General features: G+C 39.7%; 1 protein-coding gene across 1 annotated transcript; it reads left to right on the forward strand.

Annotated features, from left to right (window-relative positions):
• Nucleotides 1-4256: 4256 nt before the first annotated feature.
• Nucleotides 4257-5839, forward strand: LOC137580202 (uncharacterized). The gene is made up of 2 exons (XM_068294126.1): nucleotides 4257-4935; nucleotides 4991-5839. Exons 1-2 carry the CDS (start codon nucleotides 4578-4580, stop codon nucleotides 5206-5208), a joined length of 576 nt encoding a protein of 191 aa, XP_068150227.1. The 5' UTR covers nucleotides 4257-4577; the 3' UTR covers nucleotides 5209-5839.
• The last annotated feature ends 14675 nt before the right edge of the window (nucleotides 5840-20514 follow it).

Raw genomic sequence — 20514 nt, forward strand, 5'->3', positions numbered from 1 at the left:
ATAATGTTCGGGTTGCATTCGGCTTCGTCAAAACCCACAATACCCACATAATTATATCAGCATCAAAAAAAAAAGTTCTAACCACGCGGCATAAATTTCATGAACTTTAATTGTTTTTTTTTTTCTCAAACTGTGCAAAAGCAAAATGTAACAAAATCAGGTGTTCAATTATCCTCAAACTATTCACTGTACATCTATTCATTCTTTGCTTTATTTTGTTTCTTGATTCTTTTCACATCTTTTAGTTTATTCTTATTTTTTTTTATTCATGATTATATTTAAAACAACATTAGAAAAATATAAAACATATAAGGGAGCAAAACGGAGTGGAGGTAAACAGCGCCAATTGATTCGTTATGTGGATAAAATTGGGAAAAAATGTTGTAGCGTCCAACGAAGGCCTTCGAAGAATTGCTGTAGAGGCTATACATATATTTAATTTATTTTAATTATTTATATTCTCTTGTTTATTTTTATTACCAAGACTTTTAAAAAAATTGCTCGTACTTTTAATTTATTTTGTTTTTTTCAATTTTATTTTTGTTATCATTTTTTGTGAACCACAGCAATTCGTTTTGGATTTTATTCTTGTTAAATTTTTGTTAATTTATTTGATGCATTAATTTTTTCTTTAAATTTTTAGTGCATGTTACCACGCGGCTTGACCCAAAAAGGTTGTTTTTGCACAATGTGGCTCAAAATTATACTTTTCATTTTTTTCTCATTTGCTTTACTATTTCTTTTTTTTTATTACAAAGACTTGTAAAAAACCCTTTTAAATAAAACTTGTTCTAGGTTCTAATTCAAATCTAATTTCAAATTTTTTTCTGACTTAAATGCAAAATTTTATTTGCGAAATTACTAAAATATAATTAGCCGAAATAGAGAACACTCATATATTTCGTTTAATCATATTGCCGATACAAATCCATGACATTGACATGGCTTACATTGCAGATTGACTGACTTATGTTGATTAAAACCAGAGGGCCGGGGCTAACTTCGACCGCGTCAAAGTTTGTATACCCTTGCAACTTTTTTGGTAACTCTTTCCTTACCTATTAGCAATCAATGGCTAATGTTTGCGAAAGAATGGCCTACAATCATAGGAACTGTTTTCGTCCGATAATATTAAGTTTCACGATAATAGTATAGAAAATAACGAAGTTATTGAGAAAAGTCACCGTTCGTGACTTTGGGGTTTGTATGGGAGCTATATGATATAGTGGTCCGATCCGGCTGAATTCGAGATATACAAGGCCTGCAGTATATACAAGCCTAGGTGCAAAATTTCAGCTCTGTAGCTCTTACGGTCTAGGAAGAGTTTGCGTTGATCCAGACGGACGGACGGACGGACGGACGGACATGGCTAGTTGAACTCGTCTCGTCGTGCTGATCAAGAATATATATACTTTGTATGGTCGGAGATGCTTCGTTCTATGCGTTGCACACTTCTGACCAAAATTAGTATACCCTTTTTGCAAGGGTATAAATATCAAAGTTAAAATTAAGTTAAATTCGGCTATGCCGAAGTTTATATACCCTTGCAGTCCTTGACAATAATAATTTTACATGTTCAATATACAAACTACAATTTGTTCTTTTTCTTCCCTCATTCCCTAAGCAAAGCAACGCACTTATACACATACAGTTCATGTAGAGTTGCGTCTGTGTGTGTATGCATGTGCTCTGCAAGCAGCGCTGCCGGCAGCGATTGAACCGATTTTTATTGAATGTAATTTGTGTCCTATTTATCCGATCGAATTGAAATTTTGGAATCTGAGTTATTATATCCAATACTATCATCGTAGTAAATTTCATGGGATACTCCAATTTTTATGAAAATGTTTCTTCCAGAACTACATATATGATATAGTAGTCCGATCCTGAAAATTTTCATACTTTATCTCACCTGATAATAAAAAGCCCCCAAAAAAAATTTCATCGCGATAGCTCTTAAGATGGCTGAGTAAAACGCATACGCACCGACGGACAGACGGACGGACGGACAGAAGGACATGGCTATATCGACTCAGCTTCTCATGCTGATCAAGAATATATATACTTTATGGGGTCGGAAACGTCTCCTTCTGTGCGTGACAAACATCTGACCAATCTTATAATACCCTCTGCAAGGGTATAATAAAAAGTTAGTTTGTTAACTTCCTGAAAAGTGCTGATCCACTCGGTTGTCAACTTGAAAAGAATTTATGCAAATACTTTGCCTATGCTCTAGGCCTCGCTTTGATCAATTGTCAAAGTAACATTAACCGCTATTGGCATAATAGAAATAAAAGGAATGTGGTAATATTTATTTCTGCAATCAAGCAGTGCATAAGGGTCTTTTAAATTCAGCCGTCGTTTCTTTTCTGACTTTTTCAAGTTTTACTCAGGGCTCCCCACAGGTTCCATTTCCCACAAAAGTAAAAAATTTGGTTATATTTTTGCAATCTTCAAAAGCGGTATTACACCTGCAAAAGCTTAGCCTTATACGCAACTAAACATCCCCGACCCGGCGGAGGTGGTTTATTTTTACAAGGTGCCAGCTGTGTCCCGATTCACAGTCAATGTGGTCAGATATGAGTTGCAAGTAATGCGATGTCCAAAATTTATTCAGCGGTTCCATTTGAGAGTATTAAAGAGTATAGAGCAAAGAGAAGTGACAGAAAGATAAGGAGAAATAAGGTGAGAAAGGTTGTTAAAAGATTGGCAAAGAGTGAACAGGGTAGTTAGTTTATAAATCAAAGAATACTGCATGCTCTATTAACGATTGAATTTATATGAAAATTAAATGAAAGTTTTGAGTGAAAAATATCGCATATCTCTTTAAATGATGATACACAGTCTAACAGATTAGACTTAATAGAGTATTGAGCTAGGAATGGAGAGAAACGACTTATTATCATATAAAAGCATTTTGAGGCATTAAGGTGTAATTTATCAACGTGCCATCAATCACAATCACGAAAATGCATCGCGATCCGATTGCAAGCACTGTGGGAGAGAAGCATCATTATAGGAATAACAAATCTTGAAATCATCCGCAAACATGAGATATTGGTACAAAACTATGGAAAAACTTGGTCCAACAATGCAACTAATTACAAACAAATTGTGTCAGCTAAATAATAATCGCAAATGCAACAAAATTGTTAAGTAAATTATTAAACGAACGAATGAATCTATGAGTGATCTGACTAACGACTGAGTGACTCTGTTTTGGCATATTCGATACGCATCATAAGCCATGAGAGCTTAATTAAAATAGAAACGTTGTAATCAAAGTGTATGCATCCTCAATGCCTTTCGTTCTCACCCTACTTAACTCGCCCCGCGGAATGAAAGTCAAACAGACGAAAAATAGCCATAGAGCAGGCAAAACCGCGGCACGTTTACCCCACCAAAAGCCACAGATAAAAAAAAACAACAAAAAAAATGTGAAAAAGGAAAAAAAGTGTTAATTTAAATTGCGATACGTGCCGGGAATACTCTCGGGCTATGGCACTATATAGCATCATTTTAGACTAACCTCAGTCCCCACCAACTTCCCTTGCCATCTGCCACGTACATACGCCGGGCTGCGCACAATTTTATGCACGTCCAGCGTGTAAAACACCTAAACGAACGCCATCATCATCAGCAGAAGGAGTAGTAAGGGTAAGGGCAATGGGGACACGCCCACTTTTTTGCGGTAGTTCACCCTTCTGAATATCCCACTCGTTGCCAACCCGCCTCGGCTACCATCGATTAGTTTTCATTTTGTGAACAATTTTTGCATTGGCTGCACTGATTATGCCGCTGAGCGGATTTTTGGGTTCTCGTTTTCCTGTTTGCCCTGCACTTACCCCCCCACCTAGTGCATCTCCTCCTGCTCTGGACAGTTACCATTTACATATCCACATGCAGCTAGCCTAGTGGCTATTATCCACCTCAACCGCCTCTCCACCCAGTTTTCTGTTGAATGGCTTTGCACATTCGCTGGAATTTCTTCTGGTCTGTCGATCGTTTGTATCGAATAAAGGTTTTTCTCCCCAAGGCTATTAGGGAACTGACTGGCCGTGGGCCATGTTATCCGCAAGGTGTAGTATTGGGCCAGTTTAGGAACCATGTGAATCTCAACACATTTAAATTGTAAAATTGGAAATGTCCGTTGTTTGGCCACAGGAAATTTTGTAAAGTCAGCCTTCAGATATTACCATCTGTGTTATCGTTTTTCATTTACAAATTTCGTTTGAGTAAGCCTTTTCTATGCTTGTCAAAGCGTAGTATCCAGTAATATTTGAAACACTTCACAACATGTACACACTTTTCGATATAAAAAATGTATTAAAATGTTCGTAATATGAGACGCCTAGCAAAACCATCCTTGGTCACTTTTATATCCAGGCAATTGAGGCACAGCAGAACTGCCAATTCGTTTCCAACCAACTTCGTCAAAAACTCCCGACAGACAACCATTTTGGCAGCAATTTGCGCATTGCCAAAAATTAAGCAGCAAATCCTGCGGCGACATCAACAAAGAACACGATTCGAGTCTTGAGAAGGATATAGAGAAGCCGGCAAAGGATAAGAAGAAAATGGAGCTGCCAGAGGGTGTAATTATCGGCTTTGGCAATCCTCTGCTCGATCTGACAACCTCAATCGAAGACACCATGCTATTGGAGAAATATGGCTTGGAACCGAATGCTGCCATCATAGCTGAAGAGAAGCATATGCCACTCTTTGACGAGATCGCCAATCAGGAGAATCTTCAAGTGTCAGCTGGAGGAGCCTGTCAGAATTCATTGCGAGTTTTCCAATGGATTGTTGGCACACCGTTAAGGGCATTATTCGTTGGCGCCGTTGGCAATGATAAGTTCGGTGAGGTAGTTGCAAAGAGAGCCAGAGCCGACGGTGTGGGAACGCTTTACCAAGTAAGAGAGGATTCACCCACAGGTAAGCCCAACTAGGAAATTTTTGAACTAAATGACTTATTGATACTAACCCATAGGAACCTGTGCCGTAATCATCAGTGGCCAAAATAGATCCCTTGTGGCCAATCTAGGTGCCGCTGCGTTTTTCTCTGAAGATTGGATGGACAATGACGAGAATTCCTGTGTGGTGGATAGTGCCAGCTATTTTTATATTACTGGGTTCTTTCTAGCCGTGAGTCCAAGTACGTTAATGAACCAGGGCCAACGGCAAATTATTTATAAAATGGGTAAATAACAGGTGGCCCAGATGACTGCTTTGGGGGAAACCTGAGGTAACTCAAACAGTTTTAGATATTGATGAACGAAAAGACCTTTTGGGTCCTACCAATAAGATACGATTTTAACAAAGCCAATAGTATCGGGGAAAAGCCCATAATGTTAAGCGGAAAAAGAAAAGACTTTTTCCAAACATCAGGAAACGTATAAGTGTCACTCGATATAAAGAATAACCGAGATAAAAGTTTAGATAGGGAAATCGAACACATTTTAAGGATACAACTAGGTATATTATCAGGCCTAGGTACGAAGGAAGACGTCATAGATGATAAGCTAGAAGGCGCACGAAATAATAATTGTATTTCATTTTACGGAAATTAGATAGCCTACTTGTGGACCAGACCAGCGTATTGGAACGCATTTATCAAATAGAGAATTCAGAGCAGAGTAGAAAAAATTCACTGCAGAATTTATGTCACAGCACTCAAATAGAAATTACCAATCAAAAGAGGAAATACCGTTGTTTAGAAGACTGAATTTTGTTTTACGAAAACATCCACGACGTGAAACTGAGGCTGTTGGTGTTTAGATTATATAAAATAAAATAACATTAAGACAATTATATTTAATATAAAACAAATGGAAATGTATGTCAAAATAAGTATGTAACCCGATTATAGATAGCGATGGTCCATCAGTCATAAGTAGATCTGATATGGTCAGCAGTAACAATAAAGACCTAGTTAATAAAGCTGCTATGATTAGCTATCATCAATAAAGACGTGTTTTGCTGACCTAACACTATGTCGAACTATGTACTGGTGAGCTCTCTAGCTTGACTATAAAAGAAATGCATTATTTTTAGTAAGATCACATACCAATTGTAGTTACATCGGGTGTGCATCGCTGTGTCTTTGGCCCCATCTCTACCTTTGTGTTGGTTGCGTCAACCTTGAGTCACTGGTTTATGTGCTAGTACCTATTTATTTAAAAATAAATAAACAACTAATTAATTCAAATATTGCTAACGTCTTTTATTGACGCCGACATTGACAGCTCCAAGTTAAAAGAGTAACAGACTTGGTGAAACCGTCATCAAGGAGAATATTTGGTCAACTCAGGCGACCAAACTCTCAAGCTGATTCGCAAGCATACTGTGCTGCTGGATTCATTGTCCAGGACATTAAGACAAATAGTGCCTGAAGAAAAGATGAATTACAAATCGGTAGTCGACAAACTATGGACGCAAATTGAAGAAATCCATTATGAGATTCATCGGCTTCAGGGAAGCAGAGATATTGTTACGGCACCTTGAATTAACAGAAGACATTTACAACACTGCTTGGTCAATATTGCAGGAACGATTTAATAATAAACGAGTGCTAGTAACAGCCATATTGACAAAGCTGTTTGATCACCCAAATGTGGGAATGGACGCAGCTTCTATAAAAAATGAAGCAAGTAAGTCGACTCGTCGACTCGGGTATACCATACACCAGGTGAAACAAATTTTTTTAAATTTCGAAAAACAAATGTACATATGTCTATTAAATTGTTTTTACATGCTTCATACTATGTGCTATCTCGCTGACTCTACAAACACACGAGCACTCTAGCGCCGCCACTAGCCAACGGCCAATTCTGGCCTTGTGGACCGCTTAGTAAAATACGTTCATACGCATATTTTGCATGTTTCTAGTCCGATTTCAATAAAATTTGGTAGTTTTGTAGAAATAGATAAGATTAATTAGTCTGCCGAATTTGAATGCGATGGTCAAAAAACTACAGGAGGAAATCGGTTTTTTCTTAATTATGGAGGCGGAAGTGGGCGTAGCAAAATATGAAAATATATATACTCTGCGCGCATACTAAGCCAGTATACATACTAAATTTGGTGACTTTAGCTTTGTTAGTTTTTGATAAAATCAGTTTTGTTTAATTTGCGGGGGCGGAAGTGGGCGTGTCAAAATTTTTAAATAGCCAGTTTCTGCGCGTCTATTAAACTAGTCTGCATACCAAATTTGATGTCGGTAGCTGTCATAGTTTTTAAGAAAATCAGTTTTATGTAAATTCCGGGGGCGGAAGGGGGGCGTGGCAAAAAGTTTAAACAATTAATTTCAGCGCGCTAACTAAACGGGTATACAAACTAAATTTGATGTCTCTAGCTGTTATACTTTTTAAGAAAAATAGTTTTATGTGATTCCTGGGGGCGTAAGGGGGCGTGGCCGAAATTCCAATTAACTCTATATATGTACATAATACACGAGTATACATATTAAATTTGGTGGCTCTAGCTCTTATAGTCTCCGAGATCTGCGTGTTCATACGGACGGACGGACGGACGGACGGACAGACGGACGGATCGACTCGGCTATTCATCCTGATCAAGAATATATATACTTTATAGGGTCGGAGAAGCTTCCTTCTGCCTGTTACATATATTTTGGCGACTTTAATATACCATTTCACCCTATGGGTGTATGGTATAATTAGCATGATAACATTTTTGAATCATTGCAAGCCTTAAAAAACGTAGGCGTTAATATGGAATCATCAGATTCTGTCATAATGTTTCATATGACAAGAAAATTGAATAGATTCAACCACGCACTAAATGAGCAATATTTATCCAACACAAGAAATCTGCAAGAAGTAAAGGATTTCCTATAATTTTCGGAACAGCGCTTCCTAACATTGGAGGCGATCGGGAAACCAAGAAACGAAAATCACAGCATTGGAAAACTAAACCTAAAGAAGACATGCGCAACGGCATCTGGGACAAACAGTACATTGTGTGCTTTCTGCGAAAAAGCAAAGCACAAACTCTTCCAATGTGAAAAGTTTAAAATCAAATCCGCAGCAGAGCGGCTTAATTGGGTGCAGAGACACAAATTGTGTGTCAATTGCTTCAAGCCGGACCATATGGCAAAATATTGCTCTTGGAGGGGATGCTTTAAATGCGATAAAAAACATAACACAATGTTGCATTTAAAAACAGGCAACCAAGTGGCTACCTCCGCTTCTGCTGCTTCTGCGTATGTAATTGGCAGACAATACACCACGTTGGCAACGGCCAAGGTAGTGGTAAAAGGGATCAATGAAAGCAGAGGAGATTTTTGAGCACTGCTAGATAGCGGCTCACAAGTAAATCTCGTTTCGGAGAGACTCGTAAAGAAGTAATCGTTAAAAATTAACGAGTCTCATGTGCACATAAACGGAGTGGGTGGTCAACAACAGATAAGCAAGGCGCGAGTAAGCTTGGTTGTAAGGTCAAGATACAACAAGTTCGCAATGCTAGTTGAGTCATTTTTATTGCCACACATAATATGTGACCAACCCACAGAACAATTAACGCAGAAAGTCACATTACCAGACAACATTCAATCAATTTTTCTTGGTTTATCAAATGGACCCAACATTTGAGAGCCCATTTTGGGAGCTGATGATACCTATGATATACTGCTACCAAAAATAAGACGGGGCAATGGAAACAGTCAAACATTACAAAACTCAGAGTTTGGCTGGTATGTTGCTGCCAGAATTAATATGGCAACGTCAGCCGCAATCACATGTATGGTAGGCATAACGAATCCAGAGGAATCTCTAGAAAGATTCTGGCAGCTAGACACACTAGAGCCAATGAAAAAGTACAGGAGTCCGGAGGAAGAGTATTGTGAAAAAATTGTTCCTCGATAACCTGCACACGGCGGCGGACAATCGACTAATTGTAAAGCTTCCATTTGCTGAAAAGGCTTCATCTCTTGGAGAATCTCGGGAAGTAGCCATAAGAAGATTCATGTCATAAAAAAGGAGTATGTAAAATTTATGTCAGAATATGAACAGCTTGGACCTATAAAGCAGGTAATCGTAGAACAAATTCCTAATAACCATTACTTTATACCGCATCACTGTGTACTAAAGCCAGAAAGTACCACAACCAAGCTAATAGTGGTGTTTGATGCATCATGCAAAACGTCATCAGGAAAATCACTAAATGACATTTTATAGCCTGGACCAGTTGTACAGAGTCAACTCTTCTCAATTCTTCTGCGGTTCAGAACACACAAATATGTGTTCTCTGCGGATATTGAAAAAATGTATCGACAAGTTTGGATAAACCCTGCCGATCAATTCAATCAGATGATTGTGTGGAGAGAGGATCCAAGTCAAGAACTAAAGTTTTATCGTTTAAAATCGGTGACTTATGGAACCACATCAGCCCCATATTTAGCGACGAAGTGTCTGGAATATTTGGCACTAAAAAACATGGAAAAACTGTCGTCTGGAGCATTAGCATTTAAAAATGACTTTTATGTTGATGATTGTCTCACAGGAGCAGACCAGAAGCCCGGCAAATAAGACAAGAGCTTCTAGAAATCCTTAGGCCTAAGGGTTTCAACTTACGAAAATGGTGCTCGAATAGCAGTCAAATTCTAAGGGAAATCCCAAAGGAAGACACGATTGCTGACATTAATCTCGGTGACACACTGGATCAAACAAGTGTGAAAACCCAAAGAAGATCAATTATGTGGAAAGGCTCAAAAGCAGACAAAAGGAATAACCAGACGAGTGGTGCTATCTGAAGTCGGTCAAATCTTCAATCCTCTAGGGCTGTTCGCACCGGTAGTGCTAAGAGCGAAAATGATTCTTCAACATGTTGCTACCGAACGAATTGAGATGGATGATGACCTGGCGTATGGAGCGGCAGTTTATGTCCGATCAACCTATAAAAATGGCCTAATTTCGGTCAGATTGTTGTGCGCCAAGTCGAGAGTGGCTCCCCTTGAAAAGCAGACACTACCCCGGCTGGAACTATGTGCAGCTGTGCTTGGAGCTGAACTCACAGATAGAGTCCGACAGGATCTGTGTTGAATCATTTCTCTGGTCAGTCTTAAATTAACTCACGGGCATCACATTTCCACACGTTTGTGGCTAATCGGTTGACTAAAATTCATGCAGTATCACATCCAAGGCAATGGCGTCATGTGTCATCAGCGCTCAACGCAGCTTTGTTTTGTCTCGAGGCATATCAGCAGCCCATCTTAGCACACATACATTATAGTTGTATGGACCTCTATTTTGGCATGGACCACAACGTGGCCGGCCAGCACAATTTAAGCCTACAGAGCACATGATGGATACCGCTGAGAAGAAAACCAAGGTATTTAGCATGGTGGCTGCCACTGCAAACAACACAAGTGAAAGGATATATACGGTAAATCACAGAAATTAATTTTACCGGCTACAGCGAACGCTTTTGTCACAAGCAGAATAGAAAACTCACTTAGAGTTGGAAGAATTGGACCAAGCAAATTCAAGAAACAGGATTTGCATATGAATTACGACACTTAAAGAAACGATATGATCAACCGTTGGATCGCAAAAGCACGGTGGCAACATTGCCACTAATACTGGATGAAGATTCAATGATACGAGTAGCAACTAGGCTACAACAAGCACCAGTATCAACGAAAACAAGGAATCTATATTTCTTACCGTATAATGATCCGGTGGTAAAAATGATACTGCAGAAACTTCATGAAAAGAATCTTCATTGTGGACATGAGGCACTAGGCGGGATATCTCGGCAACAGTACCACATCATTAAGATAAAACCGATGATTCGAAGTGTGATCCAGGGCTGCGTAGCATGCACGAAGTACCGGTCTCAGTTCTTTAAACAAGTCATGAGTGACTTACTTGAGCACCGGGTATCTCAGAATAGACCTTTCCTCAACGCCGGAGTGGACTATTGTGGACCATTCTGGATCCATCATAAAGTTCGAGGAAAACGTCCCGACAAAGCTCACATTGCAGTATTTGTATGCTTTGCAACCAAGGCAGTAAACTTGGAGTTGGTCGGAGCCCTTTTACTCCTCATTCGTGGGTGCGTTTCAGCGCTTCATTGGGCGCAGAGGAAGGTGCCAGACATTATACTGCGATAATGCAACAAACTTTGTTGGAGCAAACAATCAACTAAAGGAACTGACCGATACAATTCACTCACAAAAGGCAGCAGGTACTATCAAGGAATTTTGCGACCAAAAAGGAGTGCAATTTAAATTCATACCGCCACGGTCTCCACATTTCGGAGGATTATGGGAAGCTGCGGTGAAGTCCGCTAAGCATTTACTGTTGCAAAACGTATCGACATCAAACTTAACGTTTGAACAACTGTCTACCATCATTGACAATGTTGAAGCAGTGCTGAACTCTCGTCCATTAACGCCAAACTCAGACGATCCCAACGACTTCACAGCTTTAACCCCAGGCCATCTATTATTCGGAGAACCATTAGTAGCCCAAACAGATGCAGAGCCAGTAACACAACGATCGATTCCAGAACAATGGGAATTAGTGCAACGACTTAAGCATACATTCTGGACACAGTGGTCTCAGGAATACCTACAGGAATTGCAGGCCACATCTTAATGGAAGAAACCATATAACAACGTCAAAGAAGGCATGATGATAATTCTAAAGGAGGATAATGTACCAATCTTGCAGTGGCCGATTGGACGAATTGTTAAATTATATCCAGGCCTGGATGGATACGTCCGTGTGGTGGACGTTAAAACAGCAAGAGGCACCTACAAGCGGGCTATCCATAAATTGGCTCCCTTGCTTACAGAGACGGCGATAAAACGCAAAATCTAGACAAATGACACAGAATCGATCTCCCAAGAAAACCCTGGTATAGAGGACACTGCAGAACCAGAGACAAAAAGACGGTTGTCTTTCAGTCTGCCACCATTGGCAATGACGATCTGCCTAATGATGTTATTACTTCCTATAGCATTTGCTCAAAGGACTAACATAACTCGATTCAACCCCAAACCAGGCATATACTATGAAAGTATTGGCACAGGAAAGGATGGCAATGTCTGACTGGACTATTGTGGCATATTACGATCTCGAACCATATTGGGCCGACCTGAAAATAAAGGTTGGAGAAATATACGTGTTAGTGAAGGTTCCAGAGGCTTGCACCGCAATGCAGAGACATTTCGAGCATGTAAACTCAGAGCTAAGGACAGGAAACGATCTCCTTCACATAGAACGCTATCGACGATCACCATTTGATATAATTGGGAAGATTGCGAACGGTTTTTTTGATGTGCTGGACTCATTCGTGTGGTACGACATGTATCACAAAAATCATTGGATTTTAACCCTTGACCTGACGTGTACAGCAGGGAGTTCTGCGATCCGAATAACAGGTCACCGTATAGCTATGTCAGACACAATGAAATTGTCATATGTCCGATTTCGCAACTTCACCTTTGGCCCAACAAAAGCAGCGCCAACAACAACACAATTCACGAAGATGCAGCTAAGCTACGACGAACTAAGCAACATTCAAGGAAAACTGGAAACTAAGCTAAACTGGAAGTTACCAGAAGACCCCAGCCAGCAGACACACCATGTTATCGTCTCCTAGCGCTGACAATACCATTGGTTCTCGTGATGGTATACGGAATAAGGAGATGCTCTCAACTCCCAAGGCATAATGGTCCAGAGCAGACAACCGTGAGGATCGTGAATCCTATACCGACTCCTTCTGTAGCAACCCCAGCCCGCAGCAATTTTACAGTCAACGTTGGATAACGTTGAACAGATGTTCATCGGCCGGGAGTATGTTGGTGTTTAGATTATATAAAATAATAAAACATCAAGACAATTAAGACAATTATATTTAATATAGAACAAATGGAAATGTATGTCAAAATAAGTATGTAACCCGATTATAGATAGCGATGGCTCATGAGTCATAAGTAGATCTGATATGGTCAGCAGTGACAATAAAGACCTAGTTAATTAAGCTGTTATGGTTAGCGAATATCAATAAAGGCGTATTTTGCTGACCTAACACTATGTGGAACTATGCACTGGTGAGCTTTCTATTTTTACTATAAAAGAAATGCATTATTCTTAGTAAGATCAGATACCAACTGTAGTTACATCGGGTGTACATCGCTGTGTCTTTGGCCCCCATCTCTACCTTTGTAATCTCACTTCGAAGTCCACCCAATTTATGTGTTGGTTGCGACAACCTTGAGTCACTGGTTTATGTGCTAGTGCCTATTTATATATAAATAAATAAACATTTAATTAATTCAAGAAATACTAACGTCTTTCATTGAACAGAGGCTATCAAGAAAAACATGTTGAGACAAAGGAATTTAGAATGAGAGTTATCATCAGAGGGCAGATCAATCGTCTCAACACGCAAGTTGACACCAATGAGTACTCTACCACGACGACCAACACGATCATGCCTATAAGAAATAAAGTTATTAGAAAGAATTTCGTTTTCGAAAACAGAGGAGTTGAGCCAAGTTTTAAAAAAAGCTAATATGTCAGCCGAAAAGGTTTGGCTATCAAGGAACAGTTTCGAGAGCTTGGTAAGAAGTCCTCTTACATTTTCATAATCTTACCATGAAGAAGATAAATTGGGAAGGAGAACAGGCCACGTACGGGAGCCCTTATTGGGGGCAAACTCGCGTACAACTAGGCCCTCTGACAAAAATTAGGGTCTACCATAACTGAGAAATACTCATTTGGTACAGTAATTTTAAAAAGGGGATATTTCTCTTTTTGAATTAAGACCTTAGCAGGTCATATATTACCGTTGTCTGCTGCCGCAGACGTCTCAGAAGCATCGGAGCAAGCCTAGAGATAAATAATTGTTTGCGTGGCACTACAGTTACTGAAGGCGGAGGAGCATTGGAATCAACAAGTGATTGGGAGCCAGCATGATCCTGTTATTGATCAGAGTTCCCGTGAGGAAAAGATTGAGTAACACCAGGTAAAGAGTGACAAGATGATGGTGTAGGCGAAAGTAAAATGGGAGAAAATGTAATAGAGAGGGCTGGAGACGGCTTATGAGGTAACTCAAGGGCATACTTCTTGGGCAACTTATCAGAAGGTGGAACGAACTTGAATTGCGACAATAAACACTCATTGGACAGCTGTTTGGCCAGTTTGTTTAAAGAAATAAACTTTAAACGAAGAACCCTGTACAAGTTAAGATGTTGGATATGTCCACTGGTTCTTGTTAGGGGTTGCCGTTGGTGGGATCCAGCTTATAGATTGATTTATGTTGATTAGGATGAGATACGATTAGGTATCTGAATCACCGTCCTTGTGGATCAGCAATATATTAGAGATTATAAATTGTGTTACGGCCAAGTGCCGGAGTTATGCTTCTTTATTGTTAAAGGGTTATACAAAAACTGAATATGTTGAAGAAAATAAAAGAGAACTAAACCTAAGTACATAAATGGGAATATGAATCTAAAGCTAAATACATAAGAAGTAAATATGTAAGGCGTATGGCCATGCTATGGGCTCTTGTTCAGACGCTGTGAATTCGTCACATCGACGTTGCAGCTGCACAGATTGTTCTAAGACTTAGTGCGAAGGGAGCTCGTTGAATTGTTTTTTAACTTCTCCCCTTCTAAATTCATTGCCGTCCTCGGTGATGCATGACTCTTGGACGAATTTTTGCAGTTGAGCAGCTGACTTCCTCTGGTACCTGCAGTGACCAGCTACGACGATGCTACAGAGCAAGAAGCTTACAAGTACTCCGATCGCGAACCATGATATGATATCCGTTGGATATCATATCATCATTCAACTCCCGGATGGCGTTTAGGTTGAGTTCGTTCATTCGCTGTAGCAGAGGTAGACTTAACACATGATCGTGTCCCGTTATATGCAGCAAAGGGAAAGCTGGGATGCCAGGAACCTTGCTTACGACCTTGCTGTGGTTAAGGTACATGGTCCTGTTTATCGTAGCGCTTTTCTCAAACGTTATAAGATGGGTTCCGTTGGCGTGTAACGTAGGGCCATCATCTACACTGATACTCGCAAGCTTGTTGACAATAATTATCCCCTCGTCAACCCTTGTAATGGGCTCCAGGTGACTGGGCTGCGTGCGACATATAGCAGATTGCCCTGAATGTAGTCCGCGAGCGCATGTGTCATGCTTAGCCAGTTTGCAAAATGTTACGTGATTGTTGGTAACGCATTCTGTGACCGCCTTCACTCCGTCGTCGCATTCTGCCACTATGTTGTCGTGTATCTGTGGTATGGTGTCCCCATTTATCACAGGGAAAATAATGACCTTCTTACATAAAAGTTTAATTCTAGGGTAATCTATAATTATATGTATGGTACGATCGGACTGAAATATTTTAATGTTGGACACAGCCATTAAATTAACTATGGAGACTGTTGTGAACTGTTCGGTAAAAATAGATTTTAAATCTTCTTGATCAAAAATGGCTGGGTTTATTATATATATTATATTTGGCAAGTGTGACAGTAAGCATAAGGTCTTGAATTTCTGTAATTAGCATTCTATTTCTTGCTAGTAAAGTTTCGTATAAGTGTGGGATATCAGTAAGTTCACCACTTCTGGACTGTATTATTTTATTAACAGTATTTGTAAGTAAATTAATTTGCCTTTGAGTTTCTGTTTTAATTATTATTTGTCTATTGTTAGATTGAATTAAATGTGCTTCTGTTATTTTAATTCTTTCCAAATCTGCCGCATCAGGCGTTCCTGCCACAACCTTTAGCGCTGTGCCCAAAAAATCTAGACTACTTGCTTTATACTTCTATAAATTTTCGCATGTTCGTCGAGGAAAATAATTCAGCCAGTTTTATCGTATCGTCTACAATTTTCGTGAATTCAGTTAGGTTCGTTGAATGTCTTAGGTAGCTGCGTTGCTCCCATATTAAAACATTGCCGTCTAGCACGGGAATGTAATTTGCATTGGAGTAGTCGGTAATGCGTGCCCCTGCTGCGGCTAGGACTGACAGTATTATGATGATTAACCTGTGGGGAATGTAAACAATGACTATAGTGACTTTGTGGTTTGATATAGCAAATAAAGAACTTGATCAAAATTACTTCAAATTATCCTTATGGACCACCCTCCCCTTAATAAGTACAGAAGTCTGCTTGTACGCGTCCCTCAGAACACAACTGTGATAATTTGTTTCCCAACCTTTTATTGTTCTTAATAAATACTTTGTCGCCTACGTCAAATACCCTATTTTGCCTATCTGGGTTGCATCTGTTGAGTTGATCTTGTTGTGCTTTGTTTATTCTGTTTTTAATATTTTCCCGCAAATCAGTGTGTTGTGCATGGATAACGTCTATTGGCTTTTCTTCCGTAACCGAATGAATTGTTTTATTATATTCTATTGCTGCTCTTACTATGATCTGTGTCGTATCATTAAGTTGTTTATCAATTTTCATGCATCTGGCTATCTCTAGCAATGTACTGTGGAATCGTTCCACTTGTCCATTCGAGCAGCTATGCAATGGAGGTGCGTTTACTACGTCTATTTCGAACTGATTTTTTAACATCGAAGTAATCGTCTCTGAATTAAACGATGCTTCGTTGTCACAATAAATTGTCTTTATTTTTGGAAAAATATTGAGTAATTGCAATATGGGGATAGTAATATCCGTTATTGTTCGGGATAATAAGGGTTGTACAACAGCAATTTTGGAAAACTTGTCCACGCAGGTCAAGAATAGCTTGTGGTCAGTGGAGAATATATCGATATGCAGCATTTCGCCGGGATAAGACGGAATAGGTGTTTGCCCAAGTTCTTGTTTTTTTGGGTGACAGTCGTACTTAGCTGTGGTCCAGACTTTGCAATTTAAGACGATTTCATTGGTTAATTTGGCCATTTTTGGGAAGTAATACTCCCGAAGTATTTGTTTGATATTTTCTTGCGCTGCTCTATATCTGAATCTGATTACTTTGTTGGTTATATCAGTAACCATGTTCTTGCAATGCCAAAATAGAATTGTCGTTTTTGCTGCCGAATAGAATTAGTCTCCCATGCAAGTTGTAGCGCACCTCATCTAGGATTACTTGGTTTCTAAAAATATTAACAGGCTTGTTTGTTGTCTCAATTGTATAGGTCAAGGAAAGCTCACTGTGGACGGTGGCAGCACATGATTGAATTTCATCTTGTAGGGCATTCACATTTTGCCTTGATAAGGCATCTGTCACTAGGTGTTCTTTGCTTGGCTTGTAATGAATTTGAGCGTTACGTTCTTCAATACAAGCCTTCCACTTTTTAATTCTCGCATTTGTGTTTTTTTGTGACACGGAAAATGTGAGCGGTTGGTGATCTGTAAAAATGTGCAACTCTCTGATTCCATACAGGTAGTTCTGTAGTTTTCCAAGAGCCCACACGATTGCCAACAATTCCCTTTCATTAGTGGCGTAAAGTGCTTCACTTTGCTTTAATATTCGGGATATCATTGTTATTGGCCTCCCGCCCTGGGACAACACTGCTCCAATCCCGTCGGCAGAAGCGTCGGTTGTGAGGTCGAAAGGTTTTTGAAAGTTCGGGTACATGAGTATGACATCTTCGGATGCCAGAATGTTTCTTAAGCGGTCAAAGGTGTGACGTTGCGATTCATCAAAGTCGATTGGGACCTTTTTGGACATGTGCTTGCCTACTTTTCCATTTTCGCCTTTCAGTATGTCGGTTAAAAGTCTTGCGATTGATGCAAAATCCTTAATAAACGACCTGTAATAACAGCAAGGCCCAAAAACGATCTTAGTGTATAGAGGCTCTTTGGCTCGGGGTACTCCTGAATTGCCTTGACCTTTTCGGGGTCAGTTTTTGTTCCGTCACTAGAGACGATAAAACCCAAATATTCGACGCTTCCTAAAAAAATTTTGTTATTTCTTTCGACACTCTCATGTTAGCGCTGCAAAGAAGCTGGAGCACAGTGTCAATGTGTTTGACATGCTCGGCTTAATTTTCAGAAAATATTAACACGTCATCTACGTAGACGTAGCATATTTTCCCGATTTGTTCCCTTAGAACATCATCGATTGCTCTCTGAAATATGCTTTCGGCATTTTTTAAACCAAAGGGTGAGCGACAGAATTCGTATTTCCCTCCGTTTACTGAGAACGCCGTTCTCGCGCGATCCTTTTCAGCTAGATAAATTTGATGGTACCCAGATTTTAAGTCCGAAGTGTGTAAAGTAACTGAGAAATACTCATTTGGTACAGTAATTTTAAAAGAGGATATTTCTCTATTTGAATTAAGACCTTAGCAGGATATATATTACCGTTGTCTGCTGCCGCAGACGTCTCAGAAGCATCAAAGCAAGCCTAGAGATAAATAATTGTTTGCGATGAGGCATTACAGTTACTGAAGGCGGAGGAGCATTGGAACCAACAAGTGATTGGGAGCCAGCATGATCCTGTTATTGATCAGAGTTCCCGTGAGGAAAAGATTGAGTAACACCAGGTAAAGAGTGACAAGTGACAAGTAAAATGGGAGAAAATGTAATAGAGAGGGCTAGAGACGGCTTATGAGGTAACTCAAGGGCATACTTCTTGGGCAACTTATCAGAAGGTGGAACGAACTTGAATTGCGACAATAAACACTCATTGGACAGCTGTTTGGCCAGTTTGTTTAAAGAAATAAACTTTAAAAGAAGAACCCTGTACAAGCTAAGATGTTGGATATGTCCACTGGTTCCTGTTAGGGGTTGCCGTTGGTGGGATCCAGCTTATAGATTGATTTATGTTGATTAGGATGAGATACGATTAGGTATCTGAATCACCGTCCTTGTAGATCAGCAGTATATAAGAGATTATAAATTGTGTTACGGCCAAGTGCCGGAGTTATGCTTCTTTATTGTTAAAGGGTTACACAAAAACTGAATATGTTGAAGAAAATAAAAGAGAACTAAACCTAAGTACATAAATGGGAATATGAATCTAAAGCTAAATACATAAGAAGTAAATATGTAAGACGTATGGCCATGCTATGGGCTCTTGTTCAGACGCTGTGAATTCGTCACATCGACGTTGCAGCTGCACAGATTGTTCTAAGACTTAGTGCGAAGGGAGCTCGTTGAATTGTTTTTTAACTTCTCCCCTTCTAAATTCATTGCCGTCCTCGGTGATGCATGACTCTTGGACGAATTTTTGCAGTTGAGCAGCTGACTTCCTCTGGTACCTGCAGTGACCAGCTACGACGATGCTACAGAGCAAGAAGCTTACAAGTACTCCGATCGCGAACCATGATATGATATCCGTTGGATATCATATCATCATTCAACTCCCGGATGGCGTTTAGGTTGAGTTCGTTCATTCGCTGTAGCAGAGGTAGACTTAACACATGATCGTGTCCCGTTATATGCAGCAAAGGGAAAGCTGGGATGCCAGGAACCTTGCTTACGACCTTGCTGTGGTTAAGGTACATGGTCCTGTTTATCGTAGCGCTTTTCTCAAACGTTATAAGATGGGTTCCGTTGGCGTGTAACGTAGGGCCATCATCTACACTGATACTCGCAAGCGTGTTGACAATAATTATCCCCTCGTCAACCCTTGTAATGGGCTCCAGGTGACTGGGCTGCGTGCGACATACAGCAGATTGCCCTGAATGTAGTCCGCGAGCGCATGTGTCATGCTTAGCCAGTTTGCAAAATGTTACGTGATTGTTGGTAACGCATTCTGTGACCGCCTTCACTCCGTCGTCGCATTCTGCCACTATGTTGTCGTGTATCTGTGGTATGGTGTCCCCATTTATCACAGGGAAAATAATGACCTTCTTACATAAAAGTTTAATTCTAGGGTAATCTATAATTATATGTATGGTACGATCGGACTGAAATATTTTAATGTTGGACACAGCCATTAAATTAACTATGGAGACTGTTGTGAACTGTTCGGTAAAAATAGATTTTAAATCTTCTTGATCAAAAATGGCTGGGTTTATTATATATATTATATTTGGCAAGTGTGACAGTAAGCATAAGGTCTTGAATTTCTGTAATTCTTGCTAGTAAAGTTTCGTATAAGTGTGGGATATCAGTAAGTTCCCCACTTCTGGACTGTATTATTTTATTAACAGTATTTGTAAGTAAATTAATTTGCCTTTGAGTTTCTGTTTTAATTATTATTTGTCTATTGTTAGATTGAATTAAATGTGCTTCTGTTATTTTAATTCTTTCCAAATCTGCCGCATCAGGCGTTCCTGCCACAACCTTTAGCGCTGTGCCCAAAAAATCTAGACTACTTGCTATCCTGTGGTGTATCATTAACGCGGACAAAAGATTTTTAACATGTTTTATGTCTACTTCTATAAATTTTCGCATGTTCGTCGAGGAAAATAATTCAGCCAGTTTTATCGTATCGTCTACAATTTTCGTGAATTCAGTCAGGTTCGTTGAATGTCTTAGGTAGCTGCGTTGCTCCCATATTAAAACATTGCCGTCTAGAACGGGAATGTAATTTGCATTGGAGTAGTCGGTAATGCGTGC

Source organism: Drosophila tropicalis, unplaced genomic scaffold (assembly GCF_018151085.1).
Source record: "Drosophila tropicalis isolate 14030-0801.00 unplaced genomic scaffold, ASM1815108v1 contig_830, whole genome shotgun sequence".
NCBI classification, from domain to species: domain Eukaryota; kingdom Metazoa; phylum Arthropoda; class Insecta; order Diptera; family Drosophilidae; genus Drosophila; species Drosophila tropicalis.

Bases quoted from the DNA above. Each gene is read 5' to 3' on its own strand.
- LOC137580202 (XM_068294126.1), top strand. From the start codon at position 4,578: ATGGAGCTGCCAGAGGGTGTAATTATCGGCTTTGGCAATCCTCTGCTC. The intron at 4,936-4,990 runs GTAAGCCCAACT...ACTAACCCATAG, and splicing joins AAGAGAGGATTCACCCACAG to GAACCTGTGCCGTAATCATC.